This window comes from Triticum aestivum, chromosome 2A (assembly GCF_018294505.1).
Source record: "Triticum aestivum cultivar Chinese Spring chromosome 2A, IWGSC CS RefSeq v2.1, whole genome shotgun sequence".
Lineage (NCBI taxonomy): Eukaryota > Viridiplantae > Streptophyta > Magnoliopsida > Poales > Poaceae > Triticum > Triticum aestivum.
The window spans coordinates 86,805,406-86,824,927 of record NC_057797.1 but is presented as its reverse complement, the minus strand read 5'-3'; the positions used below and the strand labels follow the sequence as shown (position 1 = coordinate 86,824,927).

The 19,522-nt window shown below is 49.2% G+C and overlaps 1 protein-coding gene across 1 annotated transcript; it reads left to right on the top strand.

Annotated features, from left to right (window-relative positions):
* The first annotated feature begins 2,468 nt into the window (after window positions 1-2,468).
* On the top strand, window positions 2,469-3,363 carry LOC123184857 (uncharacterized). Its single transcript, XM_044596902.1, has one exon. The coding sequence runs from the start codon at window positions 2,545-2,547 to the stop codon at window positions 2,857-2,859; it is 315 nt and encodes a 104-aa protein (XP_044452837.1). The 5' UTR covers window positions 2,469-2,544; the 3' UTR covers window positions 2,860-3,363.
* The last annotated feature ends 16,159 nt before the right edge of the window (window positions 3,364-19,522 follow it).

Below are 19,522 nucleotides of genomic sequence, written 5' to 3'. Positions count from 1 at the left end.
AGCTCCACAGTATTCGTTTGATGCACAAACTTCTGCAATGGGAGCCAACCAAGGCACAACTACTTTCAACACTCACCACTTCTACCAAGACGGTGGCCAGAATAATCAGAATGTTGGATCGGACAAGTCCAAAGGATACAGGTATCAGAATATATGCTGCGAAGGTCATCACTGAACTTGCAAAGAACTTTCGTGTGGCCACTATCCCTAATACAGTGCAGCTTGTATCTGCACTTCTTGACACTGATATCAGACTGAAAAGAGGAAATCCACTCCTAGACACATACAATGAACAAGAAGAAATACATGATCCAATTATCAATACAGAAGATATCCAACAAGCAGCGGACAATCAATTGCAGAGACGAAGCAAACTTCTAGTTCTGGACACCAAAAATCTGATGCAAACACAAACGAGCTCGACCCAGCAAGTTGGCATCTACGAAAAGAAGTCCTTCATGCTCAGATTCTGGCAGCGAATTTCAGAATTCTGGTCAATGCCCAAGGATCAGCTGCTCACAGACTATGATCTTCTGCCTCGCGGGCCATGCGTTGCATGTGTCAGCTGCAAATACGTGGCTATACCGATTGCATACGAGGTGGGGAAGTCATTATACGGCCGAAGGGTATTAAAGTTGCACGAATCGCGCGGGCAGCATTGCGGTGTGGATATCGACCGCGCGTTGTGGCATATCCACTCGTGATTATTCGACGGAGAGAGTAATTACATTGAAATCTGCCGTGCCTGTCACGGCTGATTCCTTCGCGAATCCATGCCAAGTTGAAATACCTGACAGTGATTTCCCATTTGGGACAAGTACGAGTGATACACATGTCGCTAACAGAAAACTCTTCACCACAAGATCCAAGGGAGAGTTCCTTAGCACGTTCCTTATTACTACTCTCTGCCGTGCCTGTCACGGCTGATTCCTTCGCGAATCCTAGCCAAGTTGAAATACCTGACAGTGATTTCCCATTTGGGACAAGTACGAGTGATACACATGTCGCTAACAGAAAAATCTTCACCACAAGATCCAAGGGAGAGTTCCTTAGCACGTTCCTTATTACTACTCTCTAGTCTAGAAGAAAATAAAAGTCATCGTTTACATTAGGGATCTGGTACCCCCTCGCGTCGCCTCCCCAGGCTATCCTCCTGCCGCCGGCGAGGTCCGCGGTGGCGGCGGGCTCGGTGCCAAGGCGCTAGGGCGAGCGGATCTGCAGTAGGATCCCCTTGAGGCGGCAGGGGCGTTTCTTGTGGTGCGCCCGTGGGCAGCAGGCAGGGCGGCGCCCCCAGCCTGTGCGGCGGCGGGCAGCGGTCCAGGACAGCGATGGCCTTCTCTTCGTGCATAGATGGTGGCAGCACTCCATGGATGAACGTGGATGGCTCTGCAAGATGGGTCGCGGCAACCGCGGATCTGGCGTCTCGTCCAGATCCACCGCGGCGTGGTCTTGGCCGGCCGGCGGTGCGTGGAGGGACCGGTGAGGGTATGGAGGATCTCTACCGGGGTACCAGTTGCGGCATAGGTCTTCATGACAAGACTCCGCGCGGTTCTAGCCAACCACAAGATCAGGACGACACGACTTTCGGTGAAAATCGTGCCTGACTGCGGTCTTGGCGGACGATGGCGACGTCTCTGACGTCGTTTCCTTCTCGAGGCATCGTTGTTGCAGGTCACGTCAACCTGACCGGGAAGTTCCGGGGGAAACCCTAGATCTGGGTCTACCGGATCGGACGATGATAACGTTTCGATGTCGTTCTCCATCCTGGGGGCATCGTTTTGGACCAAGTGCTGGCTGGAGGGGACAAGAGGAGGAGTGGTGTTTCGTCTTGTCCATTGATGACGGCGGATCTCGGCGGAGTGGCGCAGTGGAGACTCGGCGCCTGATTGTGCGGAGATGGACTCGCGCAGGAGGGTGACGCTGCTGGCGTCGTGGTGACGTCGGCGGCAGCTAGACCGGGTAAGGTTGATGCAGCAGTACAATTCTGAAGATGGATTGGCGGCAGGTGGCTGCGGCGGCCTCATACCCGGCAGGCGTCCTGGTTGAGGAGCACGCCGGATTGGTGGTTGCCCATACCCGGCAGGCGTCCTGGTTGGGACCTCAAGTCTTAGATGTTAGGTTTGGTTGCAAGGTCTGTTTGGTATTAGGCCTAGACTTTCAGCGCCTCTTCATCAACTGGATAAGAATAGCGACATATGTTGCTTAGTCGGTGGCTTTAGTCTTACTGTTGTATGACTTTGTAAGGTCTTGTATCAATAATTAATAAAATGGTCGTATGCATCCTCTAGATGCAGAGGCCGGGGGTCGTCCTTCTTTTTTTCTTAGAAAAAGAAGAAAATAAAAGTACGTGATCTTTGGTCAAAGGTCAATTGGCGCGTATGGTGCTACCGTTTTGGTAACTCGCGCGATTGCACTATATCAGTGGATGCTGCCCGGCCGCATAGAACTGTGTCTCGGTTTCACCGTACGTTGCATAATCGATCGCCGCTACAAGTATGTACAAACCTAGCTAGGCTCCCGAGCGCCAGCCGACCCGTCCAAGCAATGGCCAACAGCACCGGCGGCGGCAGCGGAGAGCACCACGTCTGGATACCAGCTCACGGCGTCGGCCGAGCAGGCAAGGCCGCCGCTGCGCCGGAGATGTGGCTGAATCGCTTCGTTCGCTCCGTCACGCTAATCGAGAGGGTTGGCAACGCCTTGGGCACGCTGGCCTTCACCTGGGCCACCGTCGTCCTGCTCGGAGGCTACTCCAAGGACCTCGGATGCTACTCCAAGGACCTCGGATTCGATAATGATTTTTGGTATGCGACGGTGATAGTATTCCTCGAAGCTACAAGGTATGACAAAGCAATTTTGTAACTTGTGATAGTATTCCTCTTGGTCATCTTTGATGAGGGGGTCGTTGGATCTTGCGCGTGCGGATCGTTTTAGCTTTAGCAACCTATTTGATAACCATTCAGGGGAAGTTTCCACAAGGGTGTTTGTGAAAGGATTAAGCATGGAAAGTAAACGAAATTGCCTTATATACGATCTTTTCTTATCCGATTATGCACACAAGAGAGAGGCTTGATTCAATTTGATATGGCCCACAAGCCCAGATCAGTCTTATTGTACACAACTTCGGATGAATTTCATTCGTACGTGTAGCAACGTTTTACTCCCATTTCTTTGTTTGTTATATGATGAAAATTAGGATGGGATAAAACTCTGTTCACGAATTAATAGGGTACCTTCGGAAGGTATGGTTGAGAATTGGCTTCCTCAACTTACATTCCTCTTCTCACTTAAACTCCCATTCCCTCTAATCAAACAGTGGACCTTTAATCTTCTCACCCTCAACTCCCATTCCCCATCTCTAATTCCCTCGACCTGTGCTTCGGTGTGCCACATTGGCTAGTCAGGTACTCCCGACTCCTCCCGTGTCGCCCCTGCGCGGCGACCGGGGGGAACCCTAGTGCCGCCGCGCCCTCTTCCCTCCCCCGACCTCTCCTCCTCGCCGCTGCCGGGACGCGTCGCCGGGCAAAGCCCGGTCAGCGTCGGCGGTGGCGAGATCTCTTCTCCCACGGCTCGCTGGATTTGGCGCGGGCGGATCGCGGCGGTTGTTGGCGGCACACTGGAGGCGGGGCGCGCCGGTGCGGGCTTGGGGGCGACGGCCGGGCTCACGCCCGCGGTTTCCCCTGGTGTGCGTGGGAGTCCGCTCGGGCCGCGCGGCGGCGGCCCTCGGCAAGCGGTGGCAGGCGTTGGGATCTCGGCGGCGCTCCGGCGTGTGCAGACGGTGCCTGTCCCTGTGCGCGGTCGGCGGCTACGTCTCTGACCCGGACGGCGCGGGGGATGGCGGCAGCCCGGCGTGGCCGGCGATCTGGATGCGGTGGTGCCGGCGGCTTGCTGATCTGCCGGTGCTCCAGGGTTCTGCTTGGTGGTGCTGGTGGTGACGGCGCCCCGTGCACGAGAGTTGGATCCCTTCGAACTGATCTGGGTGAAAGCTTTCCTTCGGCATCTGCTAAGGCCGGCGGTAGTGGCGCTACCTGCGTCGTTCCCTTCTTGAAGGCATTGTCGTGGAGAAGTTCAAGGCCATTGTCTGCTACCTCCGTGGGAAACCCTAGGTCGGATGATCGGATGACGGCGGCGCTCTGGCATCGTTCCTCCCTTGGGGGCGTCATTCTTGGAGGTACACACGTGATCGAGGGACCAGAGGACGGATTCTTTGGTGGACCGGTGATTCATCCTACACACTGATGGCGACGGATCTTGACGACGTGGCGCAGTGCAGATTCGGAGTTCGCTGTGGGAGGATGGATTAGCGCAGGAGGACGACGCTGTCGGGCGTCATGGTGGTGTCGATGGCAGAGATACCTGGTACAATATATGCAACAGTACAACTCTGAAGATGGATTGGTGGCAGGTGGCTGCAGCGGCCTCATACCCGGCAGACGTCCTGGTTGAGGAGTGTGCCGGACTAGTAGGTGCCCCATACCCGGCAGGCGTCCTGGTTGGGACCTCAGGTCTTAGATGTATAGGTTTGGTTGCGATGTTTGTTTGGTATTAGGAACAGACTATCTGCGCCCTTCATCAATTGGATAGGTGTAGCGACAGTTGTTGCTTAGACGGTGGCTTTAGTCTTGCTGTTGTATGGCTTTGTAAGGTCTTATGAGAATAATTAATAAAGTGGTCGTATGCATCGTCCAGATGCAGAGGCCGGGGGTCATCCTCCTTTTCTAAAAAAAAATCTCTAATTCCCTCGGAGGTTCTAGGCCGCTAGTAGCTTAGGTTTTTGGGTCGTTCGACGTCTTGGCTTCGGCGGCGGCGGCGATACTGAATAATGAAGCTCCGGATTCTTCTCCGGCGAGGTGATCGTCTCTATGACAGTGATGGATCTGGGAACCAGCTTGTTCAAGCAGGGAAGTCATGCCGGCGACATTTTTGTGATGGACTTGTGTCCTTCGGGCTCTGTCGTTGCGACGACGTCTACTCCAACGTCGTCACGAAGCTTGGAAGGTGGTTAGGAGCGGATGCAGATTGCCGTCTGCATCGACGACATCTGAAAGACGAAACGTATGCTGGGTTCGTGGTTGATCGATGGCAGATATGGTTTTCTCCTCGGCGTCTTAGTTGTGGTGGGGTGCCAGATCTAGAGTTTGATGGCGTGTTCGGGGTGTTCCCGGTCTTATTTGTTCAATGACAATGGCTTCACTTTTGGTGAGCCACCTTGGAGGTCTGCAAAGCTGCATATCATCGATGGAGCCGCGTCGAGCTCGGGTGGGAGGTGGTCCATCCTTTTTTCCTTCGGTGGCTGTTGTGATGGTGTCGGAGGCTGGGTATTGGAATCAAGCTTAAAGACGTTCTGCTGTCTTTTCAGTTTGTCATGTCGGTCTTTACGTAACTTATACTTTGATCTTTATAATATGAATGAGACATGTATTACCATATCAAAAAATGCTCTGCGGATTTGTAAATATGTGCATTTTTAAATAAATCCACCAAGTCCAAGTTAATACAATAAAAATATCAAAGTAAATAGCATAAAACTCCCACAATTAAGGTTAGGGTTCACAAAAACTACTATTCTTTTTCACAAAACACTACAACCTCAGGGTAGTAAACGCAATTATGATTACGATGGCCGACCCATTAGGGCTGACGTGATATAAAAATCAAGTCCATTAGGTTAATCGTTAAGATGGACATTATGATGTTGAGGCCGACATGTCAGTCTCAATAAAAAAATCCCTCTCCCGATAGATACAGTGCCACTGCACTCCATGCGCTGCGCCTGGGCCACCGCTATATCATGGCATGACTCCATGGCATCGTGATGCTCTTCCCTATAGCCAGGCTCTCGTACATGTCATGCCCCGGAGACCCGCCCACCCGGTTGGACGCGCTCCGCCAGGGCGCTCGCCAACGCTCTCCTCAGGCCAACTTCATCGCATAACCCCAAACGAACGTCCGTTTTGACCAAAAATCGTTCATTTGGGTGGGAATGAGGTGAATGATGTCCGTGTCGGACCGACCCAGTGTCGAGGCGCCCACCGTGGCTGCCCCATCCCAAAAATACGGTCGGCTTTGTCCGGCCTAGGCATTTCATAAAACACTGCACGAGCACTGCCGCAGCTCGCCAGCCCACCCCCGTGCGAGCTCGCCGGGGCTGCCGAGGCGCACGCTCCGGCCGTCCCTCGCCCTCGTCGCAGCTCGTGCGCACCCGCCATCGCCCGCGCGCTCGCCCAGCCGCCGCGAGCTCGGCCCCGCCCCGCAGCAGCTCGCGCTCGCCTGCTCGCCGCCGGCCCACGATTCGATCAAGCAGGGGGGCTCCTAAGTCGGGGAAGACTCTGATTACCAACTTGTAACACCCATGATGCGGCTATATCTCCCACGTGTCGGAGCACGACTTAGAGGCATAACATCATTGTAGGCATGTTGCAAGAGGGGTAATCTTTACACATCCCATGTACTGAATAAGAAAGAGGTACAGAGTTTGCCTACAATCGCCACTTCACACAATACATAAATATAGCATAACATCAACCAGATACAATCAAGGTTCGACTACGGAACCAAAATAAAAGAAGACTACCCCTAATGCAAAAGATCCCCGATCGCCCCGACTGGGCTCCACTACTGATCAACCGGCAACGAAACAACACAACGAACACGATCTTCATCGAGCTCCTCCTTGAGCTCGGTTGAGTCACCTGCACGGTATCATCGGCACCTGCAAACTTGTCTTGGAAGTAATCTGTGAGTCACGGGGACTCAGCAATCTCACACCCTCGCGATCAAGACTATTTAAGCTTATGGGTAGGTAAAAGATATGAGGTGGAGCTACAGCAAGCACTAGCATATATGGTGGCTAACTTACGCAAATGAGAGCGAGAAGAGAAGCAAATCACGGTCGTGAACTAGAAGTGATCAAGAAGTGATCCTGAAACTACTTACGTTCAAGCATAACTCCAACGCCGTCTTCACTTCTCGGACTCCGCCGAGAAGAGACCATCACGGCTACACACGCGGTTGATGCATTTTAATTAAGTTAAGTTCAAGTTCGCTACAACCGAACATTAACAAATTCCCATCTACCCATAACCGCGGGCACGACTTTCAAAAGTTCAAAACCCTGCAGGGGTGTCCCAACTTAGCCCATCACAAGCTCTCACGGTCAACAAAGAATATTCCTTCTCCCGAGAAGACCCGATCAGTCTCGGAATCCCGGTTACAAGACATTTTGACAATGGTAAAACAAGACCAGCAAGACCGCCCGATGCGCCGACATCCCGATAGGAGCTGCACATATCTCGTTCTCGGGGCAACACCGGATGAGCACTCCGTACAACTAAAACCAGCCCTCAAGTTTCCCCGAGGTGGCACTTCAAAGGACTCTAGTTCGGACCAACACTTAGACAAGCACTGGTCCGGGGGGGGGGGGCTTAAATAAAGATGACCCTCGAGAGAGCGACTCCCAAGGGAAAAGTAGGTGGTGGTGAGGCAAATGGTAAAACCAAGGTTGGGCCTTGCTGGAGGAGTTTTATTCAAAGCGAACTGTCAAGAGGTCCCCATAACACCCAACCGTGTAAGGAATGCAAAATCAAGGAACATAACACCGGTATGACGGAAACTAGGGCGGAAAGAGTGGAACAAAACACCAGGCATAAGGCCGAGCCTTCCACCCTTTACCAAGTATATAGATGCATTAATATAAATACGAGATATTGTGATATCCCAACATATCCATGTTCCAACATGGAACAAACTTCAAACTTCACCTGCAACTAGCAACGCTATAAGAGGGGCTGAGCAAAGCGGTAACATAGCCAAACAACGGTTTGCTAGGACAAGGTGGGTTAGAGGCTTGACATGGCAATATGGGAGGCATGATATAGCAAGTGGTAGGTATCGCGGCATAGCAATAGAGCAAGCAACTAGCAAGCAAAGATAGAAGTGATTTCGAGGGTATGGTCATCTTGCGTGAGATCCCGCAAGGAAGAAGAACGAGTCCATGAAGAAGACAAACGGACGTAGTCAAACGGATCCTCACAAACACGACGTTAACGGAACCAACCCGAAGAAGCAACACCGGAAAGAAGCAAACCACATAGTAAATAACCACCACATGAACATGGCATTATGCACAATCAAGTATGATGCATGTCCGGTTTAATGAAGCAGGGCATGGCAAAGTGCACAAGCAATCCTACAAATTAAGTGGAGCTCAATATGCAACTCCATTGCATAATGACGAAACACCACGACAAGTTATTTAGTTCGATCTCGTTTATGTACTCAACAAAATTAAATGTTGGTTAGCATGACAAGGGGTGAAGCACAACAAAACTACCTATCTAGGCAAGTTTAAATGAGGCCGGAAACAATGAACAACAATTCCGGTAAATCCCCATATGCATATTTTAGGTTTGGTACTGTTCTTCCCTAAACCATATTTTATAGTTGTTAAACATGCAAAGAGAAGCCACCAAGTTAAAATATGCATTCTTCTACCCCATTTACATATAAAGTTTATTAAATTCGAAGCTACGGTTATTTAGTTATGAAATAAACCATTTTAGCATGGCATAAGAGTAAATCTACACAAACAACAATTTAAACATTTTAAACATGGGTGAAACTAGCATATTATTAATCCACACATAATTCTAAGCATTTTTCATATATAAAACATTTTAATCCGACGCACCATTTGTGAGTTATTAAATGAATGGAGTATGGGGCCTTTTCTGTAAAACTGCCAAACACCTGGATAAAAGATAAAATCGCATATCCGGAAAAAAAACATGGGTGGGCTGAAACTGCTGGCCCAACAGTGCACAGGGGGCGCTGGATCTGCTGCTCACCATGGGCTTAGCCTGTTCGGAAAAAGAGGAGGCCTGCAAGGGAGGCGCTGGGCCTTAAGGCGATGTGAAGGGGGCAGCCCACATGCGCTACCACTCGTCCTCCCCACTCGAACGAGCGCAGAAAACAAAGGAGGTGGCGCACGGCATGGCAGCGTCCATCGACGGGTCCCGGGGGCGCGGACCAGCAAGGAGGTGACCGGAGGTGGTGGATCCGAGCACGGGACAACAAGGGCAATCGGATCCGGGGCGGAGAAGGCCGGCGGCGTCGACCTGCGAAGGGCGTAGAGAGAGAGAGACCATGAGAGAGCAGAGAGACGGAGAGGGAGCGACGAATAGGGAGGATGGCAGGGAAGGCGGTCTGGCGGACGAGGGAGCCGCTCGGGCATGGGCTCTCGGGCACGGGACAGTGGCCTGGTCTCGGGCACGGGCGATCTCCTGAGTGGCTCGAGGTAGGACACCATGGATCGAGAGGAGGGAGCTCGAGTTCATCTCGGTCTCGCACAAAAGGAAGTAGGCAGCAACAGAAGGAACGGCGGGCCGCGGTGGATCCCTCGGGGACGGATCCGATCCGGCAGCTGCGGGCAACCGGCGACGTCGGGAAGGCCATGGCGACTCGACGGTGGCGGCGGTCCATGGCGATGGTGGTGGTCCTGCAAGGACAGGGCATTTTCTATCCAAGACAGAGAGAGAGCCTTGAGAGAGAGACGACCAGAGGGAGGAGGAAGAATGAGGGAAGAAGGCGGGGTCGGCCTGGCAGTGGTGGTTCCAATCGCCGGCGGAAGAAGTAGCTCCAGGAGGCGCGGGGTTTGGGGATCGAGGAACAGGAGGGGGCTTGCGGGCTGATTGGAGGAAGAATGGGGATGGATCCCGAGGGAGATTTTGTGGAGTGGCGGCAGTGGCTGGCTGGGAGGATGGGACATCTCCCTAAATTTTAGGGTTGGTCTATACATATAAGCAAAAGGATTTTCGGATAGGGGCATTTGGTCCCTCCGATCTTAATCGGACGATCCCGGATAAATAGGTTAGGGGGCCCAAATAAGAAAACGGTGATGTTTTGTAGATGTTTGGGGATGATCCGGACACACCAATAGCGACAGTCTGAGTCGGGTTCGGGACAACTACCGGACGCGCGCGCGAGGAGGGTCGTGGGCTGACGAGAGAGGTTAGGTTGGAACTGGCGATGGGTAGTGGGCTGTGTAGACGGTCTCGAGCTAAGAGAGGAGAAGAGAGGGAGGCCCGGCGACTGTTTTCGGAGACCGAAAACGTCCGACGTGTGCTCGTCTATAATGCCGCTATAGTTTAACGGTTGGGCTATCAAACGAACTCCGAATGCGATGAAACTTGACAGGCGGTCTATCTACACTATAATAAGACCACATGCCAACTTTCAACCCAAACCGAGAACATTTTCCGGCGACTTATAAAATAATATTTCGGACATGCCGCGGGCGTGTGCAAGGGTGTCTGGACTTAAAACGGACAACGGAAGGAACGGGGAGGCTGGGACGGATGCAAGTTTGAAAAACATGATGATGCAATGCACATGATGACATGACAAGATGCAACACGCAAGAGAATGACAAGGCAACACATTGAATAACTGGAAGAGACCTAGCGCAACGGTCTTGGGGCGTTACACTAGCAAGGCATGCCGAACACCAAGCAGACTATGAAGCTGGTTAGCAAATCTGTACATCACACTTCCATTCCTTTTGCCACACGATATATGTTGTCGAGCTCAAGGCGAGTCTGTCATCCTTGTGCTAGCCCGACCTCTTTCTCATTCCAGTGATGCCGACCACAAACCGGATTATCTCATAATCCTTGTCGCATGGCCATGCTTATCCTGGTCGGATCACACGAGGGGCCCAGAGTATATCTCTCCTGATCGGAGGCGCAAACCCCATCTTGCTCGACCACGTCTCACAGCACGGTTCTGGACAAACCCGAAACCTACCTTTATAACTACCCTGTTACGGAGTAGCATTTGGTCGGCCCAAAGCAAGTCTGTCACCATCCCGAGTACATGCGTCAGCTCAGGTCTTAGGACATAGAACATATGTTGTACTAGAGACTCACAGATGACATATCGGTGCGTCTCATAGTTGGGTTTTTCCGACTCGGACCTTATCTCGACTCGGATCCGACTACGTCGAATTCGACCAGATCCTTCCAAGTCCATATTATCCGGTTAGCATCCAATGCTCCATGGCTAGTGAGACGAAGCCATCGACCGTGTCATATGCTAGTCTAGTTTGCTGCGCGTCCACACAGCCCTTTCGACTAGGGACCTTTTAGGACGGTCATCATACAATGCATAGTCCCACAAACAAGTCACGTACTTGCTGATACACATAATTGATAATGTCCAAGGACTATCTTTATTCATAAACACATAGGAAATATCATCATACATGATTGCCTCTAGGGCATATCTCCAACAGTCTCCCACTTGCACTAGAGTCAATCAAATAGACATCGAATGCCCATAGCTCTAACGTGCCCCTCATGCTTGGGTTGTGGAAGCGGCTTAGTCAACGGATCCGCAACATTTACATCCGTGTGAATTTTGCATAACTCTACATCACCACTCTTTACGATCGTTCGTATCAGGTGATATTTCCGATCTATGTGTCTGACCTCGTGGTGATTCCTCGGCTCCTTGGCTTGTGCGATGGCACCAGAATTATCACAATAAAGGTCCAACGGTTTTACCGAGGCTGGGAAAATACCAAGATCATCCAGAAAGTTCCGGATCCAAACACCTTCCTTTGCAGCTTCACAAGCCGCAATGTATTCGACTTCTGTCATAGAATCGGCCACCGTATGTTGCTTGGAACTCATCCAGCTCACTGCTCCTCCGTTCATGACGTACACGAATCCGAATTGTGATCGACAATCATCTCTGTCGGTTTGGAAACTAGCATCGGCGTAACCCCTTATGACGAGCTCTTCCTCACCTCCATAAACTAGGAACATCTCTTTAGTCCTTTCAGGTACTTCAAAATAGACTTTACCGCTGCCCAGTGACTCTCACCTGGGTTGGCCTGGTATCTACTTGTTAGGGTTATTGCAAAAGCAACATCGGGCCGCGTACATATCATGGCATACATGATGGATCCGATTGCCGAGGCATATGGAATCCTACTCATCCTGCTTCGCTCATCAGATGTCGAAGGACTCTGAGTCTCGCTTAGCCTTATAACATGTGAGAGTGGCAAGAACCCTTTCTTTGCCTCACTCATGTTGAACCTCTTCAACACTTTATCTATGTACGTACTCTGGCTTAAGCCGAGCAGCCTCCTTGATCTATCTCTATAGATATTAATGCCTAAAATGTACATTGCCTCACCAAGGTCCTTCATCGAAAACTTGCCATTCAATGACTCCTTGATCGAGTTCAGCATCGAAATATCATTTCCGATCAGTACTATGTCATCCACATACAAGATCAAAAACACTATCGAGCTCCCACTTAACTTCTTGTATAAACAAGAGTCCTCTTCACTTTTGATGAAGCCGAAACCAGTGACGACCTCATCAAAACAAATGTTCTAGCTCCGAGATGCTTGCCTCAACCCATAAATGGATCTCTTGAGCTTGCATACCTTACTAGTGCTAGTCGGATCGACAAAACCCTCGGGCTGTATCATATACACGTCCTTAGTTAAATTTCCGTGAAGGAAAGCCATCTTGACATCCATCTGCCTGATCTCGTAATCGAAATATGCAGCTATAGCTAGTACGATCCTCACCGACTTCAGCATTGCTACCGGCGAGTAAGGCTCGTCGTAGTCAATTCCTTGAACTTGTCCATAACCCTTAGCGACAAGCCGAGCTTTGTGGATCAGAACATTTCCATCCATCTCGGTTTTCTTCTTAAAGACCCATTTGCAACCAATGGCCATTACACCAGGTGGCGGATCAACCAAGTCCCAAACTTGATTCTCATCCATGGACTTTAACTCGGATCTCATGGTCTCCAGCCATGCCTCAGAATCTGGGCTCACCATCGCTTCCGCATATGTGGCCGGCTCGTCGCTTTCTAGCAACAATACATCGCGCACTCTGCGCAATCTTTCCGACCTCCGTGGTTCCGGTGCCGCTTCCACTACGGGTTCCCTGACTGACTCCGGTATGATCTCATCACCAGACGAGCCGTCCCCGAGTGGTCCTCGAATTTCTTCGAGTCGGACCGTCCTCCCACTGGCCTCCCGACTAAGAAACTCTTTCTCAAGGAAAACCCCATTCCGAGCAACAAACACTTTGTTCTCTTCCCAGTTGTAGAAGTTATATCCCAAGGTTTCCCTCGGATATCCCATGAATATGCATTTATCCGACTTGGGTGTAAGCTTGTCTGACATAAGTTTCTTGACAAATGCTTCACAACCCCAAATCTTTAGAAAAGACAAACTGGGAATCTTCCCGGTCCACATCTCATGGGGTGTCTTGTCTACGGATTTTGATGGTACCCTGTTAAGTGTGAAAGCTGTAGTTTCTAGAGCGTATCCTCAGAATGACAAGGGTAAATCCGACTTGCTCATCATAGATCGAACTATGTCCAACAAGGTGTGATTCCTCCGTTCTAATACACCATTTCTCTGTGGCGTACCAGGAGGTGTGAGCTGAGGTACTATACCTCTGCTTTTCAGATGATCATCAAACTCCTGGCTCATGTACTCACCTCCATGATCAGATCATAGAAGTTTTATAGTCTTGCCGAGCTGATTCTCCACCTCATTTTGAAACTCTTTGAACTTTTCAAAAGTCTCTGACTTGTGCCTCATCAAATAGATATATCTGTATCTACTCAAGTCGTCGGTAAAAGTCACGAAGTACTCATGGCCACCTCTGGCAGTTGTGCTTATTGGTCCACACACATCACCGTGTATCAGTTCCAACAGCTCGGATGCCCTCTCACAACTCTTTGCGAAAGGAGACTTAGCCATCTTGCCTAGCAAGCATGATTCGCATGTCTCGAACGACCCAAAGTTGGTCGAAGTTAGGACTCCATCATCATGGAGCTTCTTCATGCGTTTCAAACTAATGTGTCCAAGCCGGCAATGCGAGAAGTATGCCGGATTTATCTCATTGGGCTTATGCCTCTTGACATTCACGTTATAGACCGGTTCCTGTTCTAGATTCAATATAAATAACCCATCAACAATGGGTGCATAGCCGTGGAACATACCATTCAAATAAATCGAACAACCATTGTCCTTTAAATTGAATTCATAACCCTGACTCATCAAGCATGAGGCAGAAATAATGTTCCGACGAAGTGCAGGAATGTAATAACAATTATTCAATTCCAAAATAAATCCAGAAGGAAGCTGGAGCTGCATCGTGTCAACCTCCAACGCAGCAACTCTTGCTTTGTTGCCGACCCTGATGTCAATCTCCCCTTGTGCCACACGCCTAGTTCTTACCAGCCCCTGCATCGAGTTGCAAATATGAACAACTAATCCGGTGTCAAATACCCAAGAGCTACTAGGTATGTCAACAAGGTAAACGTATATAACATATGCAACAAATGTACCTTTGCCTGAAGCAGCATTCCCGGCCTTCTTGCCATGCTCTGCAAGCCACCTGCTACAGTTCCTCTTCCGGTGACCAGTTTCCTTGCAATGATAGCAAATAGTCTTTGAGTCCGGTCCAGACTTCGGCGCAGCGGCGGAGGTTACCATCTCCATGCCCTTTGCCTTAGCCTTCTTCTTAGACCAACTCTTCTTAAACTTAGCCGATTTCTGCACCATCAACACTTGATGCGTGCCTTTCTTAATATCCTGCTCTGCCACTTTGAGAATCCCATGCAATTCAGTGAGCTTCTTATCCATGCCATGCATATGATAGTTCGAGATGAACATCCCATAGCTGGGCGGAAGAGAACCCAGAACTGCATCAGTAGCCAGCTCATCCAAGAGCGGGAAGCCCAACCAATCCAAAGCTTGCACATATCCGATCATCTTGATCCCATGCGGGCTCAGTGGATCACCTTCCTTCAGCTTACAATCCATCAAGGATCGCCAGACGTTGAACCTTTCGGTCCTAGCCTGCACCTGAAACATGCTCTTGAGACTCTCGATCATATCGAAAGCCCCAACGTCCTCGAAATGCTGCTGCAAATCGGGCTCCATACAAGCCAGCATGAGGCAGCTGATCTCATTTGATTCATCAACGAGTTTTTGGTAGGCATTCTTGGTTGTGGTACTAGCATTATCGGCAGGTTCCTCTAGAAGCGGATCCTCTAGAACATGTTCCTTTTTATCATGCTTGAGAACAATTCTCAATTTTCTATACTAGGTAGTAAAGTTTGTTCCATTCAGTTTATCCTTTTCCAGAATTGATTTCAATGCAAAGTTGGGTTGAGCAGGTTGTGCCATTGATCTACAACAGAAAAATATGCAATCACTAAGCAATGTGTTTATGTAGAGTAATTCTAGCCTTAAACAGAAATACTCCCACTGAAGTCAGCATCCCTCTGCAAACTCTCAGTGATTCAGGATCCGACTAGCACATGCAACTAGTGAGCTTTAGCATCACTGCTAGACAACATGCCTATCCGGTAAGCAACTCCTTGCTAATCGTATCTCTATATGACTCCTGTCGGTCGGGTAGGTATCTCATACCCCGGCTCCCGACCTCTTTTGCCACAAGGCAAAAAACCGTTTTGATAGCCTTGTCAAGTCAACCTAATGCAGTGCATGTCCGTGTCCGACACGAACCCTTCAGTTCATGGACACCTAGCAGCACCCCAACTTTATGAGCCCACTACTAGACGTACTTGACGTGCGAAGGTGCAACATCGGGGATGGCAATTCGCTTGGTATTCATGAGGGATCTTTCTACCATTCTAACATGCATAGAAAACAAGGAAGCATAACAATCACAAATAAACACATATTGTGAAATAGTATGGCTCCTTCATGGATGTTCTTCCAGGTTGGCTCCGACTCCGATGACCATCTAGGAACTCCATCTTGTTTGTCACACCGGGACGCCAAACCACCAACCTGATCTCTATTATCCAACTACTACATCTAGTAATGAATTTTACATAGAGTCACAAGTCGACACACAGGTCGTTATACAATATAATGACAACACTTTGGCTCCTGCCGGCTGACAAACATGACACACAGGTCATGTATAATTTACACACATGCATCACATACACATGAGCCATACTATTCACATCAAACCCTGCAAAATAAAGTTATGCATAGAATCGTATTCTACCGGTTTGAGTGAACGTGTATGAAATACAAGGCGCTATGCACACGGCGGTCCCATTTGAACGTCGTCACGCCGAATTCTCTGATCTGACCGATCTCATCGATCATCGCGAATCCGATTCGGATTTACGTTTCACTGTTAACCCCGATGGCGGATAACCGACCGGTAGGGGTAGATCTTGTCACGACCTCGTCGATCCCAATCAACAGAAAACCTAGCCACATCGATCCCCATGTGCAGTTGATCTCATCAACCGTGCACACAGCCATTCTTATCAATGACAACAGATCTCATCTATTGCCTCCACATATCTAATATGCATATGATCTGAATCCAAATCCTATAGCAGAGGCTCTGATACCACTGATGGGATCTACGGTAGGGTGCGTCGACTACAAATTAAAATTTCCTACGTGCAGAACAACCAAGAACATGCTATGGGAGATGGATCACAGTTCGTTACCACTAGACACGCAGTGTCGTGCAGCGGAAGAAGAGTTGGGGCAGCGCGTCCGCGTGGATAGTCTCCTCCTCGTCCGATCTCCCTCGTACAACCGGTGGTCGGTTCCCACGTACAGGTTCGCCGGAGCGGTGCAAGTGCACCGCCTCTAACGCTATCCGCGCGTGCAGGAGGAACATCGTGCGGTGGACTGCTAGGTCCGATCACACAACCGGCGGTGAGTGGAGGTGTCTATTCGCAACACATGCAAACCCTAGTGACAGCACCGAAGCGATCAGGCCATGAGTGTGCCGCACCTCCACTATATATATAGGCGTCCGTCACAGGCTCAACACTTGGGCCTCGCACGGACCCTAAAGCCCATAAGTCTACTCGGCCACAATCCGAATACAGTTCGGATCACATCCGACCAGTGTCCTCGGATCCAACCTCGTAGGTTCCTTCCCTTAAGCGCGCGACCCCTTAGGTTCAAGTCGGCTTGGTCGCAGTTCGGATCACCTCCGAACTGCATGGTTGGTAGCGGCCTCTAGCAAGGCATGCCGAACACCAAGCAGACTATGAAGCTGGTTAGCGAACCTGTACATCACACTTACATTCCTTTTGCCACACGATATATGTTGTCGAGCTCAAGGCGAGTCTGTCATCCTTGTGCTAGCCCGACCTCTTTCTCGTTTCAGTGATGCCGACCACAAACCGAATTATCTCATAAACCTTGTCGCATGGCCATGCTTATCCTGGTCGGATCACACGAGGGGCCCAGAGTATATCTCTCCTGATCGGAGGGGCAAATCCCATCTTGCTCGACCACGTCTCGCAGCATGGTTCTGGACAAACCTGAAACCTACCTTTATAACTACCCAGTTATGGAGTAGCGTTTGGTCGACCCAAAGCAAGTCTGTCACCATCCCGAGTACATGCGTCAGCTCAAGTCTTAGGGCATAGAACATATGTTGTACTAGAGACTCACAGATGACATATCGCTGCGTCTCATAGTTGGGTCTGTCCGACTCGGACCTTATCTCGACTCGGATCCGACTACGTCGAATCCGACCAGATCCTTCCAAGTCCATATTATCCGGTTAGCATCCAATGCTCCATGGCTAGTGAGACCAAGCCATCGACAGTGTCATATGCTAGTCTAGTTGGCTGCGCGTCCACACAGCCCTTTCGACTAGGGACCTTTTAGGACAGTCATCATACAATGCATAGTCCCACAAACAAGTCACGTACTTGCTGATACACATCATTGATAATGTCCAAGGACTATCTTTATTCATAAACACATAGGAAATATCATCACAGATGATTGCCTCTAGGGCATATCTCCAACATGGCCGCCGCCGGCGACCGCCTCTAGGGTTAGGGAGAGACGAATTTGGGAATGGGGATTGCAGTGCGACTGTGCTATGCGAGCCTGTGAGCCTTTTTCTCCTGTCATGTATGCGACTTGGGCCTTCTTTTTTGCCGGGCCTGATTTATCGGTGAGTATAGCACATCCAAACGTCAGCGAGTTTCTTAAATATCAGTCAATTTGGTTATTTTGGGTTTTTAGGAGTGAAAACCGAACCCTAACCCGAAGAATGAACTGGTGGAAAATAAAAACCCAACCCTAACCCGATAACCGAATTAACCAACAATTCGGTTAATATGGTTTGGTTCACGTTCGGGTAGTGGGTTCGAGTACCCAAATGCCCAGGATGACGTGCATCGGCATCTTCCGGGCATATGGCCAAGTTGCTTCGGATCCACATGAGTGGTACACCGGATGTTCGGTTATCTCAGGTGGTGGGGCTGTCGCCTATGAGGCTGATAACCCTCTCCCGCCAGTTGTTCTTGTCCACTCGCCCAGTGAGAGTCTGGCCCTGGATCGGTAGGGCCGTGATCATTGCGAACTCTTCGAGTGTCACCGTCATCTCACCACATAGGAGATGGAAACTATGCGTCTTGGGGCGCCACCGGTCGACCAATGCTGTGAGAGCTGATTGGACAAGTGTCGACGGATTTTGCTTGAACTGAAGCACGAAACCCGGCAATTGTGCTCTCCTGAAGTACGACGTGTAGCGTTCGTCATACTGCATCTGAATGACCTTGGTGTGGCCCCTCATCCGCAATGGCGGTAGCATCTGTCAAAATGTAAACGAAAATATTAATTAACTTCATTTATCATAATAACCATTTTGTGCAAAAACTTGATCATAATTATGACCACTCCATTCTCCATAAAACGGGCACGATGACCGTTGTCGAATGCATGGTCAAGCATGGTGTACCTAATGCCGATGGTGGGCGAAAGGGGATCGGAGGCCTCCTAATTTTTCTTGCAAATGAATCATGTCATTTTCAACTAACATGCATCATATCATATTAATCAATTCTAACATATTCAACTTACATCAATCAATAAATATATCATAAAATATATAATCAATAATGGAATATGAAAATGAATCATGTTAATCAAACTAAAAACCTAGTTACTATGTCAATGCGAATGAATCATATTTAATCAAACTAAAAAATCATACTGAATCAACAATCATATATATATATATATATATCAATCATATCTCTAATCAATCGTTTTTATCCATCATATCACGTTAACCAATCATATTCAACCACATCACCGCATCAATCAAATTCAATCATATTCAACAACATCAAACATCAAAGAACAATTAAAAATATTATGAACATGAACTATATAGAAACATGAACTAGGATTCATCTACTAGATGAAATAGGGTTCAATCAAATTCAATCATATTCAACCACATCAAACATCAATGAACAATTCAAAAAAAATTATCAACATGAACTAGGGTTCATGTTGATAGTATATAGAAACATGAACAAGGGTTCATCTACTAGATGAAATAGGGTTCTATCGTATTCAACCACATCAAACATCGTATTAATCCTAACTAAACAAATGTAAAAACAAAAATATATATCAATATCTACTAGATGAAATAGGGTTCAT